This window comes from Rana temporaria, chromosome 2 (genome assembly GCF_905171775.1).
Source record: "Rana temporaria chromosome 2, aRanTem1.1, whole genome shotgun sequence".
Taxonomy (NCBI): domain Eukaryota; kingdom Metazoa; phylum Chordata; class Amphibia; order Anura; family Ranidae; genus Rana; species Rana temporaria.
In genome coordinates this window covers 422,296,972-422,315,472 of record NC_053490.1, presented here as the reverse complement: position 1 = coordinate 422,315,472, position 18,501 = coordinate 422,296,972, and the positions used below count along the sequence as shown (strand labels likewise).

General features: G+C 47.1%; 1 protein-coding gene across 2 annotated transcripts in view; it reads right to left on the bottom strand.

The window, feature by feature from the left end:
- Positions 1-4,828: 4,828 nt before the first annotated feature.
- Positions 4,829-18,501, bottom strand: part of PDHA1 (pyruvate dehydrogenase E1 subunit alpha 1) — a 28,002-nt gene continuing 14,329 nt past the window's right edge. For both annotated transcript variants that reach the window (XM_040338222.1, XM_040338223.1), the window contains 6 exons: positions 18,289-18,381; positions 12,144-12,299; positions 10,106-10,177; positions 9,684-9,751; positions 5,944-6,052; positions 4,829-5,359 (listed from right to left, as the gene is read on the bottom strand). In XM_040338222.1, the coding sequence (XP_040194156.1) occupies positions 5,195-5,359; positions 5,944-6,052; positions 9,684-9,751; positions 10,106-10,177; positions 12,144-12,299; positions 18,289-18,381 (663 nt within the window). In that variant the 3' untranslated portion in view covers positions 4,829-5,194. The remainder of the gene's footprint in view (positions 5,360-5,943; positions 6,053-9,683; positions 9,752-10,105; positions 10,178-12,143; positions 12,300-18,288; positions 18,382-18,501) is intronic.

Below are 18,501 nucleotides of genomic sequence, written 5' to 3'. Positions count from 1 at the left end.
ATTTTTCATAAAAGTGCCCATACAGAAAGGGGCCACATTATAATTCCAGGCATCAGTAAATTATACGAGGGGCGTTCAAGTTAAAGCGGAGGTTCACCCAAAAAACAAGTATATAACATTACATTCTGTATACCTCAAACATGTACAGTATGCTGTTTTTTTTGGGGGGGGGGGGGGGTTCATACGGTATTATCGCTATTTTTCACCTGGCTTCCTGGTACTCGCTCCCGCAGGAGTAGGTGTTCCTATGCAGTGGCGCAATGTCCTCTGGGACTTCGCCCAAATGATTGACATGCCTGACAAAAACTTCCCCCGGCGGATAAGGCGCGTCACGAGTTTCCGTAACTAGCCGAACTGCGAGGCGGCTCTATACGGCGCCTGCGCAGTCAGCTCTACAGGCTTCTAGTCGGTGGGCAGGCGCCGTATAGAGCCGACTCGCCTTATCCGACAGGGGGGGTTGTCAGGCACGTCAATCATTTCGGCGAAGTCCCAGAGGACATTACGCCACTGCATAGGAACGCCTACTCCCGCGGGAGCTAGTACCCGGAAGCCAGGTGAAAAATAGCGATAATACCGTATGTACACCCCCAAAAAAAACAAAAAACAGCATACTGTACATGTTTGAGGTATACAGAATGTAATGTTATACTTGTTTTTTGGGTGAACCTCCGCTTTAAAGCAGATGTAAACCCAGAGATTGAACAGTTTAAAAGAACGGTTACATTGGTTGCGCTCTCAACCAAACTGTCAAACCATCCAATGGCTGGTTCATAACTGATCACAGGTGCAACATCGTGGCAGTTGAAGATACCCATCAACACTTTAAAGCCAGCCATGGATGGTTTGAATCTTGGCAAGTTCAGCAGGAACCGGCTGAGATTCAAACCATGTATGGGCAGTCTAAATGTACCCAAGTTGATCAATCGATCAACTTGGGTACAAGATGGCAGCTTGCTTGGCTGAAAACGATGAGGTCTTACTTCCACTTTAAACCAGGACTTTTCATTTTACAGGTATAAAAAGGGATTCTAGCGTGGCGATACCACACACCGTTGTAAGTGGCAAGTGTGTCCTATTACTGATAGGTGGTGCACGTCGAGGGCTGGTCCTGAGACCGTTAATCAAGATGGCAGACAACAGCGTTAGTAAGTGAATGGAACAGCGTGTGGTGATAAGGGTTCTTAAAAAAGAAATCAAACAATTGCATCTGCAGGTAAAAGTGATGACAAGTGTCTTCTGGGACAAACGTGGTGTTATTCATGTGGATTTGCTATTCTGCGGCACCACTAACTATGATATTACTGTTGTGTTCTAAACGATGTGCACACACGCCTGTGAGAAAAAATGGCCTGGTTTGATCACTAAGGATGTCCTGTTTTTCCAGGACAATGCACAAGCTCATACTGCTCATAGCACTACATGCACATTACAGCAACTCGGCTGGGGTATCCCCCGTACAGCCCGGACCTCGTTTCGAGCGATTTCCACCTGTTTGGACCCCTAAAAGAGTTCCTCTGAGGTCAGTATTTTAGCATTGATGATGAAGTGAAGCAGGCTGTCCTAAGATGGTTCAGGCATACTGACAAATTTTTCAATGCCAAAACTTTCCAGGCAATAGTTAAATGCTGGGATTCGTGTATGAGAGTTTCCACCCCTTGAAATTTCTTATTTTATTATATAAAGTCAAAGGTCTCGGTTTGACTTGAACGCCCCTCATACATAGTTACACTGTTCCAAATTGTATCTATGTATATACCATACCTAACTGATGGATTAAAATTAAGTGCAGCGCTATACAAACATAATTATTAATTGATATCTCCTCTGAGGAAGTCACGAGGAGTGACGAAACTAAGAGGGGCTGGGGGGTGAGGAACCAGGAAGTAACCAAGGGAAAGAGTCAGTGTAACAGACGAGGGAGCGCTGATAACCCGAGGCTGCAGAGCCTGTCTTGAGGTGATACCTTTGTCCTAGCACCTGTGGATATGCATACAGCTTGTTTTTAATCTGGAAAATGTGAGTGAAACTTGTTTTGTTTTATACAAATAAATCCTTTTAAAACAGTACAGCATTATTGCAAGCTTTGTTACTTTGCATGTGGGCGAAGTGAGTGGAGATCAATGGTAAATAATAAGGAAGGAGCACACCCTGTGATGCGAGACGCCTGAGCTATAAGGAGGAAAATTCAAAGAAGCCAATCAGAAGATTGATGTATCGGTATATGCACAGAGGTGGATTAATGTAAAGATATTACCTTCAATTATATAGATATCACAAAATGGACTGCCTGTTTTTGTGCACTACTGATTGGAATTTATGAGGATACTGTGTGTAGTATGGAGCATATTGCACTTCATTACTAGTTTATGGTATATATTTTTTTTTTTGATCAATCCATACTATCAATTTACAGCATATACCGTATTTATCGGCGTATATCGCACACTTTTTTCCCCTAAAATAAGGGGAAAATCGTGGGTGCGCGATATACGCTGATAGCCGCTTCCCGCGCTCAGTTTGAAATCCTGCGCCGACTTAAACCGAGTGCAGTACACTCGGGTACATTCGGCTTCGCTCGTGCTCACGCATAAACGTCACAGAGCGTGAGCGCGAGCGAAGCCGAGCCTTGCCGAATGTACTGCACTCGGTATATTTAGGCGGAGGCGTTCGAACTGAGCGCGGGAACTCGACTTGAGGCGCGCGCTGGAGAAGCCGGGAGGACACCACCGAGGCCGCAGACGGACGCCGGACCGGACGATGGACGCTGGGAAGACACCAAAACTAAGTAATAAAATCATATAACATTTTCTTTTACAGGAATTTCGGGGGCAACTTTAGGGGTGCGCGGTATACGCGGGAGCGCGCTATACCGCGATAAATACGGTATATATATATATATATATATATATATATATATACACATATATACACATACACACACACACACTTTTTACATGCACACTGGATATTAATTATGTTTGTATAGCATTGCACCTAATTTTAATGTTTTTATACCATCACATACTTGAAGTGTGGGAAGTGCAGTCAGCTTTTAGGAATTATATAGCAGCTCACAAGGTTTTTTCAAATATACCTAACCGATGCCCCCCGGAAACCATTGAATCGCCAGCTACTCCACCTGCTTCCAGTTCCTGCGCCAAGCGACTGCTCAACTGCAGTGTGAACACAGGAGGTCGCTGCTCGTCATGGGCACCATTTGGAGAATGCTTTGCATTTTCTGAATAAATGCAAACCAATCTCCGGAATAGGTGGAGAGTGTGATGTCATCACCCTGCCTCTCAACCTTGTCCAATCAGAGAGGCAAAGCTTTCTCTGAATAGGGACTGTGCTGAGGTCCTGACCTCCTGTGTTCAGTAAGCAGAGGTGCAGCTGCTCAGCATGTGATCCAGAAGCAGGATAGCAGTGTCTGGTGATTTCCAGCTTTCAGGGGCAGCAGCCAGGTATGGTACATGTGTAGTGTCATTGGTCCAAGCTAAACCATTGTAACTATGTATAAATTACCGATATTCTTTAAAAAAAATGCTCAGCTTTAAAAAAAAAAAAAAAAAAAAAAAGAAAGAAGCCGATTACTGGAAGTTCCATACCTGTAGGCTTTTTTTGGTAGCACTGAAGCCAAACTCAAATACAGGCAGTCCCTGGGATACAAACAAGATTTATGTTTGTTCTTGACCACGCTATAGCCGAATGGCAGCTACAGCGTTACAGTTCTGGGAGTGTGTCTATTGATGCCCTGGGGGGCACAGCCAGGAGTGTCCATGATGGCTGGGTCCTCAGGAACCAGTGCATCACAAATTGAGGTAAAGGGCCAATCACAGCAGCCTTTTACCATGCAATTGCTCCGTCATTAGAAAGAGCGATCACTTTGTCAACAAACCAGTGTCATGCCCTGTTCAGGTCTCTCCTCACACCAATTGATACAAGGTGTGAGGAGAGGAGGGAGACTGCAGCAGCGTGAGCTGGCTGGATTTGAAGTGCTCATTCGTGCCTCATTCATGACCATCAGTGCTCATCCATGTCCAGCCATGTCTCACCTGTGCCATCACAGTGCCCATCCGTGCCATACCAGTGCCTCACAAAAGTGTAATAGGTAGTCAGGAAATGAGATGTGTAATTTATGTCCCTAGAACACCTGACGGTGCTACTGCAATGTTAGGCCGCTGTGTCAAAGTCTCACACACGTGGTATCGCCATACTCAGGACGAATAGCAGAATGTATTTTGGGGTGTCATTTTTGCTATGAGTTAGAAATATCATATAAATTAACAACTTTGTTGGTGTCCGCGGGAGGAAGAGCGACCCCATCGTTGGTGTCCGCGGGAGGAAGAGCGACCCCATCGTTGGTGTCCGCGGGAGGAAGAGCGACCCCATCGTTGGTGTCCGCGGGAGGAAGAGCGACCCCATCGTTGGTGTCCGCGGGAGGAAGAGCGACCCCATCGTTGGTGTCCGCGGGAGGAAGAGCGACCCCATCGTTGGTGTCCGCGGGAGGAAGAGCGCCCCCATCGTTGGTGTCCGCGGGAGGAAGAGCGCCCCCATCGTTGGTGTCCGCGGGAGGAAGAGCGCCCCCATCGTTGGTGTGCGTGGGAAGAAGAGCGCCCCCAAGCGCCATATAAAGGCAAGCAAAAGGCCGCATCTGGCCCCCTGAGCCTCAGTTTGGATACTGCTGGTCTACTTGTGTATATAATCTATTTTCTTATCAGACAAAATATAATACCAACATTGGGCTGTATGCATTTTGTGAAAATTCTACACCGATTTATGAGTTGTAATAGAAAAAGGTACATAGTACAAGAAACAATTACAGTAAAAATAACTCTTTAAGGCCAGATTTTAATGACTGCAGAATGCAAACATGGTAAGACACGTGATTAGTCTGAACACACTTAAAAACAGGAGAGTTCCTATAAATAACAGCTCAGTAATGTACTGAGGATAGAACACGATGCTGCAATAGACACTGGAGTGTCTTTAATGTGTCACCGGAAGAATCTAAGGCAATTGGCAGACTTAAATCTTTCCAACCACTTAGAATAAAATGCTTGAAAAGGACTGTGTGCTCCTTACCCTAGTAATGTGGGAAAAGGTTACATGAAAACAGTCCCCACTGAAGCGGTGACAGAGTAACAGACAAAGGAGTATATGGTACACATAGAAAGACTAGGAGTACTGGAGATGTTTAGCTGACAGATTTGTATTTAATCCAGGGGTTTGCACCCCGCACTTCGAACGGTGCTTCGTTATGATAAATATGGTTTGCCAACTCCTCCAGAGGGGGCTCAGGGTCAGTGGTGGCAAACAGAGCGGCTTCTTCTATTTCTTTCCGGACCTCAACATCGATTTCCTGCAAAAAGAGAAGGTTTGTTAGCAGCAGAAGCAATCCTTTTCTGTAGGTCATGAGATTGAGGAGATTCATTTGTTCATTTTTGATGAGTTGCATACTGAAGGAGAGCTCCAAGAATCCCAGTCATATAGACCCCAGGTCTCTCCATAAAGAGTACCTGTCACAAGCCATGTTTACATTCCTTCTCTCAGCAATAAAAGATAAAAATGTAAAGAGAAAGTGGTAAAAAACAAACAAAAACAAAACCTGTGCTTTTAATACGTTGTCTATGAATTATAAAATGTATGTTGTTTGTTGCTGTTGCAAGGGCGTGCACAAATTTAAAGCGTGACATGTTTGATATCCATTTACCCGGTGTAACATCTTTATATTTTCCCAAAAAATTGGGTTATGTATTGTGTTTTTTTTCATTAAAAAAGTGATTTATTTTAAAAAAAAATTGCGTTTGAAAAACCGCTGTGCATATACTGTGACACAGAAAATTGCAAAACACGCCAATTTATTCTCTAGGGTCTCTGCTTTAAAAAAATATATATAATGTTTTTAATAACGTGGTTCTATGCAACACAGGATGAATAAAATACCTTCAATTCCTCCACGCTGGATAAGTTGTTGTTTAACATCCTGTCCTTTAGAAGGGTTATTGGGTCACTCTTACTCCTCACCTCCTGAATTTCTTCTCTTGTACGGTAACTGGAAACAAACATAAAGCACACGTTTAAAACATAAAAATAATAACCCAAGTAGACCCATCATGAAAAAAAAAATATATGACATGTCACAAGTGAAGCGTTTCCTGCCCTTCGTTCAAACTGTGCTAGGCGTGTGATCTTCTGTGGGTGTCAATGTAATCTTAATGACACCCCAAATGCAGTGCATTTGTTTGCACTATATGTACGCATGTAAATGTGTATGGGAGTGGACGCATGTAAATGTATGTGTGCGTAAATGTGTATGGGAGTTTATGTATGCATGTATATGAGTGTGTGTGTGTATGCATGTGTATGTATGTATGGGCATGTATGTACAGTGGGTATATAAAATAATTACCCCCCCTTTAAAAGAATCACATGGCTGTTCGCAGTTGAAAGTCAAATGTCATTGTGTGCCATTAAGAAGGTGATCAGCTACACCTGATTGAGGTTACAAGTCATATTTAGGAGGGGGGAGGGAGTGGTGATCCATCTTTTTAATGTTGGTGTTATACCCTTCACTTGCATGTTATAAATTGCACTGAGTAAATACAGCTAGTAAAAACAAAAATTGTGCCGGTCTTCATTTCAGGCTGCAAAACAACAATATGTAACTATTTCTATACCCACTTTATATATGTATGTGTGTATATGGGAGTGTGTGTATTCGTCTGGACCAGTGTTTCTCAACTCCAGTCCTCAAGGCGATCCAACAGGTCATGTTTTCAGGCTTTCCATTATTTTGCACATGTGATTTGATTAGTCTGACAGTTTTTTTGGCGGACCTGAACGGGAGCTCCGTGCTCCTCTATGGAGCCGCAGATGTCAGCGGTGACATGCCTGCTGACATCCGACCTGCCACAGTGTGACAGAGGAAAAACCTACTTTTCCATCCGTCTGCGGATCGGGTAAACACGGACAGACGGTCTGTGTTCATCCGAACCCCCCATAGGGGAGAGCGGAGAAAAGACAGGGCGGTCCCTGCACAGTGTGCGGGGACCGCCCTGTCATCCGCCGGCTCAGTGGGGATCAACGGAGCGATCCCCGCTGAGCAAGCGGAGGTGCACGGGACGGATCATTACTGATCCGCCCTGTGTGAAAGGGGCCCTTAGATGAAACTGCTGTGGTAATGACTAAGGGAAATCCTGAAATCATGACCCGTTGGGGCGCCTTGAGGACTGGAGTTGAGAAACACTGGTCTGGATAGACTTTTTTTAGTCTTAAACCCTAATCCTGTAGATCAGAACTGCTTTTCATATAGGCTAGTGGGACTGTTTTCGTTTTTAGGGCTCATTCACAATAGCAGCAAGGGCTGAAAAGCAATCCATGGCCTGACTGCTTTTCAGAGACATTTGACAGGCATGGGGAGGCAATATCACCCTTGCCATGTTGAGGGTGTGCGTGGTTACTGCTTTGTTCAGTTTTCACAGCTGAATTGGTCTCCCAGCCAGAACATCTACATTTACTCATTAATTAAGGGCCCTTTCACACGTGCGGACCGTATGTCCGCATTTTCATCCGTCCGTTTGCGGATGAAAACAGGACATACATTGGTCCCTATGCGATTACGTGTGTCAGCGGATGACCATCCGCCGACACCCGTAATCGTCCGCCTCCGCAAAGATCCGCATTTGCGGACGGAAGAAAATCCTATTTTTCTTACGTCTGCCGGATCGGATGAACACGGGGACATACGGTCCGTGTTCATCCGATCCCCGATAGGGGAGAGCGGAGGAAACACAGGGCGGTCCCTGCACAGTGTGCGGGGACCGCCCTGTCGGCTGCTAGCTCAGCAGGGATTTTACAGACACACGGAGCGGATTTGATCTGATCTGATCCGCCCGTGTGTAAGGGCCTTTACTAGGAACCTTTGAAATACATAGACATGTTATCAAAATAACAAAATTATTTAACACTTGGCAGGCGCTGATCATCGATTTGAAGTTCAGGTTTCCTTAAAATAAATCGTACCACTGCAGATGCAATATCTCCTTTACCAATGTTTCATTAAATAAACCAGAAGAAAAAAAAATTATATATATAATAATAATAATAATAATAATAAAAAAATGATGTGTGATCAGGCAGGTTCTTTATTGCAGGAGAGACATGCTATGCAATAAAACAAACTTAGCTGCCCGTTTTTTAAAAAAAAAATTACATTAATCTGCATGTGCTGCATTTGCACAGGTCAACATACATTCTCAGCATGTATAAACCTCTGTTCACTGGGAGGAAGAGTGAAAACCCACGTCAGAATTTCATAGCAGCCTGTATCCCCCCTCACTTCCTATTCCACTGAACACAAAGACGACAGTAAAAACAGGACAGAGATACTAGTACTTCTCCACTCAATTCAAAGACAAAAAAAAAAAAGGTTTTGGACTAAAATTTCACTTTAAGCCCATCCATATTTTATATATATATATATATATATATATATATACACACACACACACATATACATACACACACTAGAGGTAGACCGATATGGGTTTTTCTCTGGCCGATGCCGATATTTGGAAATCGGGGCGGCCGATATGTGTGGCCGATTTTTGCGGCCGATATTTTAGGCCGATTTTTTTTTTCCCTCATCTCAAAAAACCTAGGGTGGAGAGGTGGGGAGGAGATAATTGTTTAGGGTGGAGAGGTGGGGTGCACCCTGTCAGTGTCACACCAGTGCAGACCATCAGTGCCACCTCATTAGTGCCCACCAGTGCCGATTTCTCCAAAACGGCCAAATATCGGCTGATATATCGGTCGACCTCTAATATACACACACACACACACACTAAATAATATATACACTAATGGTTGACCGATTATCAGGGCGGCCGGTATTCATTTATTTAAGCAACGGTATTGCTTCAAGAGGTTGTACCAGGTTAATGCCCCAGTACCGTTCTGTAGAACAGACGGGTCTGCTTTCTTGTAACAACAACCAATGCGGCTCAGCAGCGGGAGGGAACATCCCCTCCCCCCCCCCCCACCACCAGGACACCTGAGCCACCAGCCGGCACGTCTGCCCATCTTGCCGACCCCCAATCGCTCCATAAAGAGTACCTGTCACTGCCTATTACTGTCGCAAGGGATTCCTTGAGAAAGCAATAAAAGTCATAAAAAAAAAAAAAAAAAGGCTGTACATTTTTTTTTTTTTTTTTAAGATTAAATCTACAGAATATCGTCACCTGATATTAGAGATCAGCCTGAAAAAAACTATATTGGTGGTCCAAACCTTTTGAACCAGGATTCTGTGGAATTTCCATGGTTCTTCCAGAGTTTATTAGGGGATCGTTGAGCAATCAGATAAGTAACCACCAACTCCAATCATCTAAAAGAAATGTAGGAATCATTTTTCTCGATGCCCACCATGATGTACTTAGAACTGTGGATAAAATAATTATTGGTAGGTGTTCCCTGAACCCTAAAAGTCACATCAAGTGTTCCTCTGCATTAAAAAGGGGTGAGAAAGGCCATGCTAGACAGTAGAGGGCAGTGTTGGGCTGAATATTCACAATAACACAGTCCTACAATTCATGAGAGCGCGACGTGCCCCAGCGCTGTCACTAAGCTCTTCCTAAATGCTGCAATGATGCCTCCAGTAATAATCTTGGTGCTCCTTTTGCATTTACCTAATTCCAGGGTCACTCATACTATGTCCATGGTAACGATAGGTCTGAAGCTCCATCAGAATAGGTCCCTGCAAAAAAAAAAAAAAAAAAAAAAAGATGTTTCGATTTTTTAGATCCACTGTATAACACTGCACACATTAGATATGCATGTTCTGTGTGTGGGTTTCCTCCCACACTCCAAAGACATGCTGGAAGATTAATTGGCTCCTGTCTAAATTGGCCCAAGTATGTGTATGAATGCGAGTTAGGGACCTTCAATTGTTATCTCCGTGAGGGCAGGGACTGATGTAAATGTATACTAAATATGTGTAAAGTGCTGCATAAATTGAAGGCACTATATAAGTACCTGTAATTAATAAATATGCCTTTATAAAATAGACAGCCACACATTTATTCATAAAATACATCTACAGACACAATACCTTTCCAGATCGGCAATGATCTGCGGCAAACTTAGTAGCTTCTCTGACACACAGCACGTCCATACCATCAACCTGCCAAAACATGAAAGTAAATTATTCCTTACAGGTTCTAAGCCAAGGATTTTTAAAGTAGAACTATAGGCAATTTTTTTGTTTATCTCCTAAATGTGCGCCATTTAGGACAGGGGTGTCCAACTCAATTTCATCGTGGGCCGCAACAGCATTATGATTGCCCTCAAAAGAGCCGGTTGTATCTGTAAGATTAGATGTCCAGCGCATCCCCTCCCCATATATTAGATGTCAAGAGCCACCCCACCATCAGAAGTTGAGTCCCCCACATCACAGTGCACCCCCCTTTCCTTATACCAGCCCTCAAAATTTACACTCGCCTGCCCGCATTTTGCGAGTAAATTTTGAGGGCTGGCGAGTGTGGGCTGCCTGGGAGCAGGGGGGCGAGCAAGGAGTGAATATAGTTGGAGAGAGGAGAGTAGCCGCCTGGTTGTTCAGAGCGTGGGGAACATAACAGCTTTCAATTCAATAGCTGTGTTCCCCGCCGCGAGCCGTCATATACAGCCCCTCCCCCTTGTCTGGGCACTTTGATAGACAGATCACCTATCCCAGGATTGGACGGGTGATCTGTCTATCAAAGTTTCCCGGACAAGGGGGGCGGGGAACACAGCTATTGAATTGAAGGCTGTTATGTGTCCCGCGCTTTGAACAACCAGGCGGTGGCGGCTCCAGCTCTCTCTCTTACCCAGCACAGGTAGGCTCCACTGGGGACACTTGGCTGCACTGGGGACACTTGGCTGCCTTTTTGGGCACGGATGAAGTTGTTGTTAATATTTTTTATAACTTAATTCTGCATAAAACATTTAAGTGTCATTTCATGAGATAATTTATGAGGGCGTGTCTAGGGGGCGGGACATGGTAGGGGTTGGGCGGGGCAACTGGTGGCGAGTACGCCTTGAGTCCTGGCTAGTAGCTCAGAACTTGAAATTTTGAGCCCTGCCCTATACTGCTGTTTGGAATAAGCTGGATGCATTGCTGGAAAGCAGAAAGGGTCTGGAGGAGGACCAGAGGAGGGCTGGAGCTCTCCTGCAGCAGCAGGAGAGGTGGGAGGGGCACATGGAATGGCTTGGAGGGCCGGATTCGGCCCGTGGGCCTTGTATTTGACACCTGTGATTTAGGAGATAGTCACCCTGCATTCAGCCGCATGCGCTCTGAACGTTCGGTATACTGCGAGAGCTTGATGGAATCAAGGGGTTCCGCGTGCATGTGTGGGAGTGACATCATCGCAGCTCCGGCTACTCACAGCGCCGGAGCACGCAATCCCCAAAGAAAGGATTTGAGACAATGCAAGCCCTCTCGGCAGTAAGTGGGCGCCACTGGAAGGGATTCCTTCTAAGGTAATTGAGCATTTCATAATGTGCTAGTATACTGCAAACTAGCACATTATGCCATTGTCTTGCAGGTTTTTTTTATTTATTTTACCAGTGGTTTACTACTGCTTTAAAATGATTGTAAACCCTCTCCTATACCCAGTGAAGTGAACAGCCTCAGATGATACACAGAGCTGAATCAAACCTTCCTAACAAGTTTTACTTATTTATCTGCAGTCTTCTCCTCTTCTGTCAGGAGCATAGAGGAGGGGGCGGAGAGGATGCAGTTACACTGTTTGAGAGCCGATTGGAGGGAAGGAACAGACCCCTGTGTTGTGAATAGACAAGCTGTCGGCTGATCTCTCCTTCACGATACAAATTTATCTCATGTCAGAAAAACTTCTCAGAAGTGACTCATGCTGATAACAGAAGAGGGAAGCACCAGAGAGAAATGACCCTTAGAGCTTTGGAGAGAGATAACATTACAGATATATGTGCTATGCTCAGATTTCATGACTTGGGTTTACAACCACTTTAAGGACAAACTGGTAACTCTTGGTAGCAACCCAATCCAGAGAACCAACCAACCAGATAATCAGGAGGATCGTAGTTTACAAGCTCAAAATGGGATGCTGGGACGCCCAAGAAGTGGTGCTCACCCTTAGGCCAGGGATATAATCTCCACGCTTGTAGTAGTCTGTGCTAGCTGCAGCCCTTTCTACGGAGGTACCCATGCCATATCTGTTGTTTTCACAAATGAAGATACATGGTAGTTTCCAAAGAGCTGCCATGTTGTAGGTCTCAAAAATCTGACCCTGTAAAACAGGAAAGAAAAAATAAAATTACTTTTAATTATTTTTAATAAAAGGGATTGTAGAGGCACACTGACAGAGCAAGGAGGTTAAACGTTATTAACTTAGACCAAACCTTAAAATCAAGAAAAAAATTAAATTAAAAATAAATTAAAAAAAAAAAAAAAAAAAAAAAAAAAAAGGGTCACCATATGAATAGTAAATAAAGATGATAAGTCAAGGTAAACTTTAGTGACAACTGCCATGTCAAAACAATAAGATCCAGAGATATACTTTTTCTGTGGAAGTCCCCTCCCAACAGCAAAATGCCCTGGTTTTGTGTTGGGTGGTTTTGTGTTGGGTGGCCCATTACCTATTGGCAGGAATACAGGGGCTGACATTTTATAGACTGGGGGGACGGGGACGTGAAAGGGGGACAGTGCTGTGCGGGGGAATTGAAAAGGGACAGTGCAGTGGGGATTGGGTTGCCACATCATCCCTTTAATCCAGGACACACATGAATTACACAGGTTCTGTGGTTGGTTAAGGTGGTAATTAAACTCACTTGTTGCCTTACCTGCATTAAATCAGCCTCAGAACCTGTGTAATTCATGTGTGTCCTGGATTAAAGCAGTGCTGTGGTGGGGATATGTGAAAGGGGGGGAGGGGGCAGTGCTGTGGTGGGGATGATATGTGAAAGGGGGCGGGGGTGATATGTGAAGGGGGGGCAGAGCTGTGTGGATGGGGACAGTTCTGTAAAGGGGGACAGTGCTGTGGTGGGGATGATATGTGAAACGGGGGGGGGGGGGCAGAGCTGTGGTGGTGATATGTGAAAGGGGGGGCAGTGCTGTGGTGGGGATGATATGTGAAGGGGGGGGGGGCAGTGCTGTGGTGGGGATGATATGTGAAAGGGGGGGGGCAGTCATGTGGTGGGGATGATATGTGAAGGGGGGGCAGAGCTGTGTGGATGGGGGACGGTTCTGTAAAGGGGGGCAGTGCTGTGGTGGGGATGATATGTGAAAGGGGGGGGCAGTCCTGTGGTGGGGATGATATGTGAAGGGGGGGCAGAGCTGTGTGGATGGGGGACGGTTCTGCAAAGGGGGGCAGTGCTGTGATGGGGATGATATGTGAAAGGGGGGGCAGAGCTGTGGGGAGGGGGACGGTTCTGTAAAGGAGGACAGTCCTGTGGCGGGGATGATATGTGAAGGGGGGGGGGGAGTGCTGTGGGGAGGGGGACAGTTCTGTAAAGGATGACAGTGCTGTGGTGGGGGTGATATGTGAAGGGGGGGGCAGAGCTGTGTGGATGGGGGACGGTTCTGTAAAGGGGGACAGTGCTGTGGTTGGGATGATATGTGAAAGGGGGCGGGGGTGATATGTGAAGGGGGGGCAGAGCTGTGTGGATGGGGACAGTTCTGTAAAGGGGGACAGTGCTGTGGTGGGGATGATATGTGAAAGGGGGGGGCAGAGCTGTGGTGGGGATGATATGTAAAAGGGGGGGGGCAGAGCTGTGGTGGTGATATGTGAAAGGGGGGGCAGTACTGTGGTGGGGATGATATGTGAAGGGGGGGGGGGGGGGCAGTGCTGTGGTGGGGATGATATGTGAAGGGGGGGCAGAGCTGTGTGGATGGGGACGGTTCTGTAAAGGGGGGCAGTGCTGTGGTGGGGATGATATGTGAAGGGGGGGCAGAGCTGTGTGGATGGGGGACGGTTCTGTAAAGGGGGGCAGTGCTGTGGTGGGGATGATATGTGAAGGGGGGGCAGAGCTGTGTGGATGGGGTACGGTTCTGTAAAGGGGGGCAGTGCTGTGATGGGGATGATATGTGAAAGGGGGGGCAGAGCTGTGGGGAGGGGGACGGTTCTGTAAAGGAGGACAGTCCTGTGGCGGGGATGATATGTGAAAGGGGGGGGGGGCAGTGCTGTGGGGAGGGGGACAGTTCTGTAAAGGATGACAGTCCTGTGGCGGGGATGATATGTGAAAGGGGGGGGGGGCAGTGCTGTGGGGAGGGGGACAGTTCTGTAAAGGATGACAGTGCTGTGGTGGGGATGATATGTGAATGGGGGCAGAGCTGTGTGGATGGGGGACGGTTCTGTAAAGGGGGGCAGTGCTGTGATGGGGATGATATGTGAAAGGGGTGGCAGTCCTGTGGGGAGGGGGACGGTTCTGTAAAGGGGGACAGTCCTGTGGCGGGGATGATATGTGAAAGGGGGGGGGACAGTTCTGTAAAGGATGACAGTGCTGTGGTGGGGATGATATGTGAAGGGGGGGCAGAGCTGTGTGGATGGGGGACGGTTCTGTAAAGGGGGACAGTGCTGTGGTTGGGATGATATGTGAAAGGGGGCGGGGGTGATATGTGAAGGGGGGGCAGAGCTGTGTGGATGGGCACAGTTCTGTAAAGGGGGACAGTGCTGTGGTGGGGATGATATGTGAAAGGGGGGGGCAGAGCTGTGGTGGGGATGATATGTAAAAGGGGGGGGCAGAGCTGTGGTGGCGATATGTGAAAGGGGGGGCAGTACTGTGGTGGGGATGATATGTGAAAGGGGGGGGGCAGTCATGTGGTGGGGATGATATGTGAAGGGGGGGCAGAGCTGTGTGGATGGGGACGGTTCTGTAAAGGGGGGCAGTGCTGTGGTGGGGATGATATGTGAAGGGGGGGCAGAGCTGTGTGGATGGGGACGGTTCTGTAAAGGGGGGCAGTGCTGTGATGGGGATGATATGTGAAAGGGGGGGCAGAGCTGTGGGGAGGGGGACGGTTCTGTAAAAGGAGGACAGTCCTGTGGCGGGGATGATATGTGAAAGGGGGGGGGGCAGTTCTGTAAAGGATGACAGTGCTGTGGTGGGGATGATATGTGAAGGGGGGGCAGAGCTGTGTGGATGGGGGACGGTTCTGTAAAGGGGGACAGTGCTGTGGTTGGGATGATATGTGAAAGGGGGCGGGGGTGATATGTGAAGGGGGGGCAGAGCTGTGTGGATGGGGACAGTTCTGTAAAGGGGGACAGTGCTGTGGTGGGGATGATATGTGAAAGGGGGGGGGGCAGAGCTGTGGTGGGGATGATATGTAAAAGGGGGGGGCAGAGCTGTGGTGGCGATATGTGAAAGGGGGGGCAGTACTGTGGTGGGGATGATATGTGAAAGGGGGGGGGGAGTCATGTGGTGGGGATGATATGTGAAGGGGGGGCAGAGCTGTGTGGATGGGGACGGTTCTGTAAAGGGGGGCAGTGCTGTGGTGGGGATGATATGTGAAGGGGGGGCAGAGCTGTGTGGATGGGGACGGTTCTGTAAAGGGGGGCAGTGCTGTGATGGGGATGATATGTGAAAGGGGGGGCAGAGCTGTGGGGAGGGGGACGGTTCTGTAAAGGAGGACAGTCCTGTGGCGGGGATGATATGTGAAAGGGGGGGGGGCAGTGCTGTGGGGAGGGGGACAGTTCTGTAAAGGAGGACAGTGCTGTGATGGGGATGATATGTGAAAGGGGTGGCAGTCCTGTGGGGAGGGGGACGGTTCTGTAAAGGGGGACAGTCCTGTGGCGGGGATGATATGTGAAAGGGGGGGGGACAGTGCTGTGGCGGGGATGATATGTGAAAGGGGGGGGGGGGGCAGTGCTGTGGGGAGGGGGACAGTTCTGTAAAGGAGGACAGTGCTGTGGTGGGGAGGATGTTAAGGGGGACAAGCAGCTGCACACAAAACATGCAGGGTACCACTGACTCTTAATACGCACTAAAATACAAGGTGCAGTTTCCCGCACATGGAATTAGCATGGTACAAACACACCATGTGGTTTCCATGCGCCGTTTTGCCTGCACACCTGGGCAGTGATGTAAAGAAATCGATGCACAAAAAATGCGATTCGGACCTCTGCTGGAAGAAAATTTTACTAATCGGACCACCATGAATTTTAATTCAATCCCCCCGCTATAGAGGGATCTCCAAACTATGGCCCTCCAGCTGTTGTGGAACTGACATTCACAGACATTGCTAGGCATTATGGGAACTGTAGTTCCTGAACTGGAGAGCCAATAAGAACAAGGAAAAAGCATTACGTATGTACTGGCAACCAACACAATAAAGGAGAGGCATAGAATTTTTTTGTAAATGTTATTTTAATTGATGTTGCTAAACAGACGTCTCTCAGTTTGGAAAACATGCCGAGTGATCCAAGCCTCGCACTCGCTGCACATTTGCTGAGTAAGCCAAATGGTTCTCTATTAATAGAGGCAAAGAATGTGTTCCTACTCCGCATTGTGTACAGTCTGATCCCTACCACTCTTCTGCTCCATTTACTGCATATTGCAGCTTACCAATCATTAGATGTGGCGGCTGCATTCGTTTTTCTTTAGGCTTGTTTCCTCCATTTTCACCTGGTGATTTGTTCAGCTCTTCTGTATTAGAGTGCCCCCTACTCTGGATGAAGGAGCACATGGGGCACCCCTGGACAAGAGCATTGTCAGTCTGAGAGGAGGTTAGTGTTACATATACTAGCAGATTTAGATATACTAACAAACTGAAGCCAAACACCTGCTAATACTTTATAATCACTTACAGCAAACATTTTTGTTCCTATGGCAGAAAGGTTTTACATATATAAAAGCTGTTCAATGTAAGCACCCCTGTCAGTGGTAAATGATTTGTCTCATCCCTCTAACCCAGGGGTGTCAAACTGGCGGCCCTCCAGCTGTTCCGAAACTACAAGTCCCATCATGCCTCTGCCTGTGAGAGTCATGCTTGTAACTGTTAGCCTTGCAATGCCTCATGGGACTTGTAGTTTTGCAACAGCTGGAGGGCCGCCATTTTGACACCCCTGCTCTAACCGATACAGACGCAAGAGAGCTTGTTTTTTTGAAAAACAGACTTACTAGCAGGATCACCACGTGAAAGTATAGCCGCGCTGTCCCATTGATTTCAATGGGTGGGAGCGGTGAAAGAGCAGTACACACCGCTCCAAAGATGCGGCTAGCAGGACTTTGTTTTACCGTCCTGCTAGCGCACCGCTCCAATGTGAAAGCCCTCGGGGCTTTCACACTGGAGAAACAGCAGCAGCTGTTTAGGGTCGGTTTGCAGGTGCTATTTTTAGTGCAATAGCGCCTACAATCCGCTCCAGTGTGAAAGGGGTCTTAATGGAATATCTATTTCTATTATATTATTGTACATGCTCTGTTAATGGAATTTTATTAATAATTATAAAATTCAATAAAATATTTGAACAAGAAAAATGCTATTAGTATTCATCATAAAATATTTGGAAAATACCGTATTTATCGGCGTATACCGCGCACTTTTTTGCCCTGAAAATCAGGGCAAAATCGTGGGTGCGCGATATACGCCGATACCCGTGCCGAGTTTGAACACTGCGCCGGCATATAGCGAGCGCAGTACACTCGTGTATAGTCGGGCAGGCTCGGCTCCTTTCGCGCTCACGTCCTGGACGTACAGGACGTGAGCGCGAGAGTAGCCGAGCCTGCCCGACTATACACGAGTGCCGGCGCAGTATTCAAACTCGGCGCGGGAAAGCGGGGATCGAGTGGGGAGGACGCCGGACCCGACGAAGAGGACACCCGAAGCCGCAGACGGACCCGACGAGGCCACCGCGCAAGACACCAAAACTGTAAGTACTAAAATGTTTTTTTACAGGAATGAGGGGTGCGCGCTATACGCTGGAGCGTGCAATACCCCGATAAATATGGTAGATATATTTCCTTCAAGCCTGATACACACAGGCTGAATAGCGGTCGGTTCAACAGAAACCATGTGTACATCAGTCTGGCCAGTTTCTGTTGAACAGACATACTGGAAAACCAGCAGCCGATCAGTGCTGGCAGCCAATGCCTGCGAGCCCTGACCAGTGTGTGTTCTGGCCGGGGGCAGTTCCCCTGTCAGAACACAATAGCTCAGAGGGGAGATCGCTGTACTAACACGTTGTATAGTTAGTACAGATGCTCCTCCAAAGCTGTGTACCAGGCTTGAGAGAGTTTGTTTTTGTATTTTCCAATACCCACATCCCTTCATTCACCAATTCTTACCTGATTAGCAGCTCCATCACCATATAAAGACAAGCAGATTTCATCCTTTCCAAAATATTTACAGGCCAATGCTATCCCCGCTCCTAGAGGGACCTGAAAGGAAACACATATAACCAAATCAATTGACTTCCACCCACAAAATATAAATAACAGGTGAGCTGTGCTATACAAAAATACAGTTCTATGAAGATGGGGGGGCCGTCTCTCCGCTTT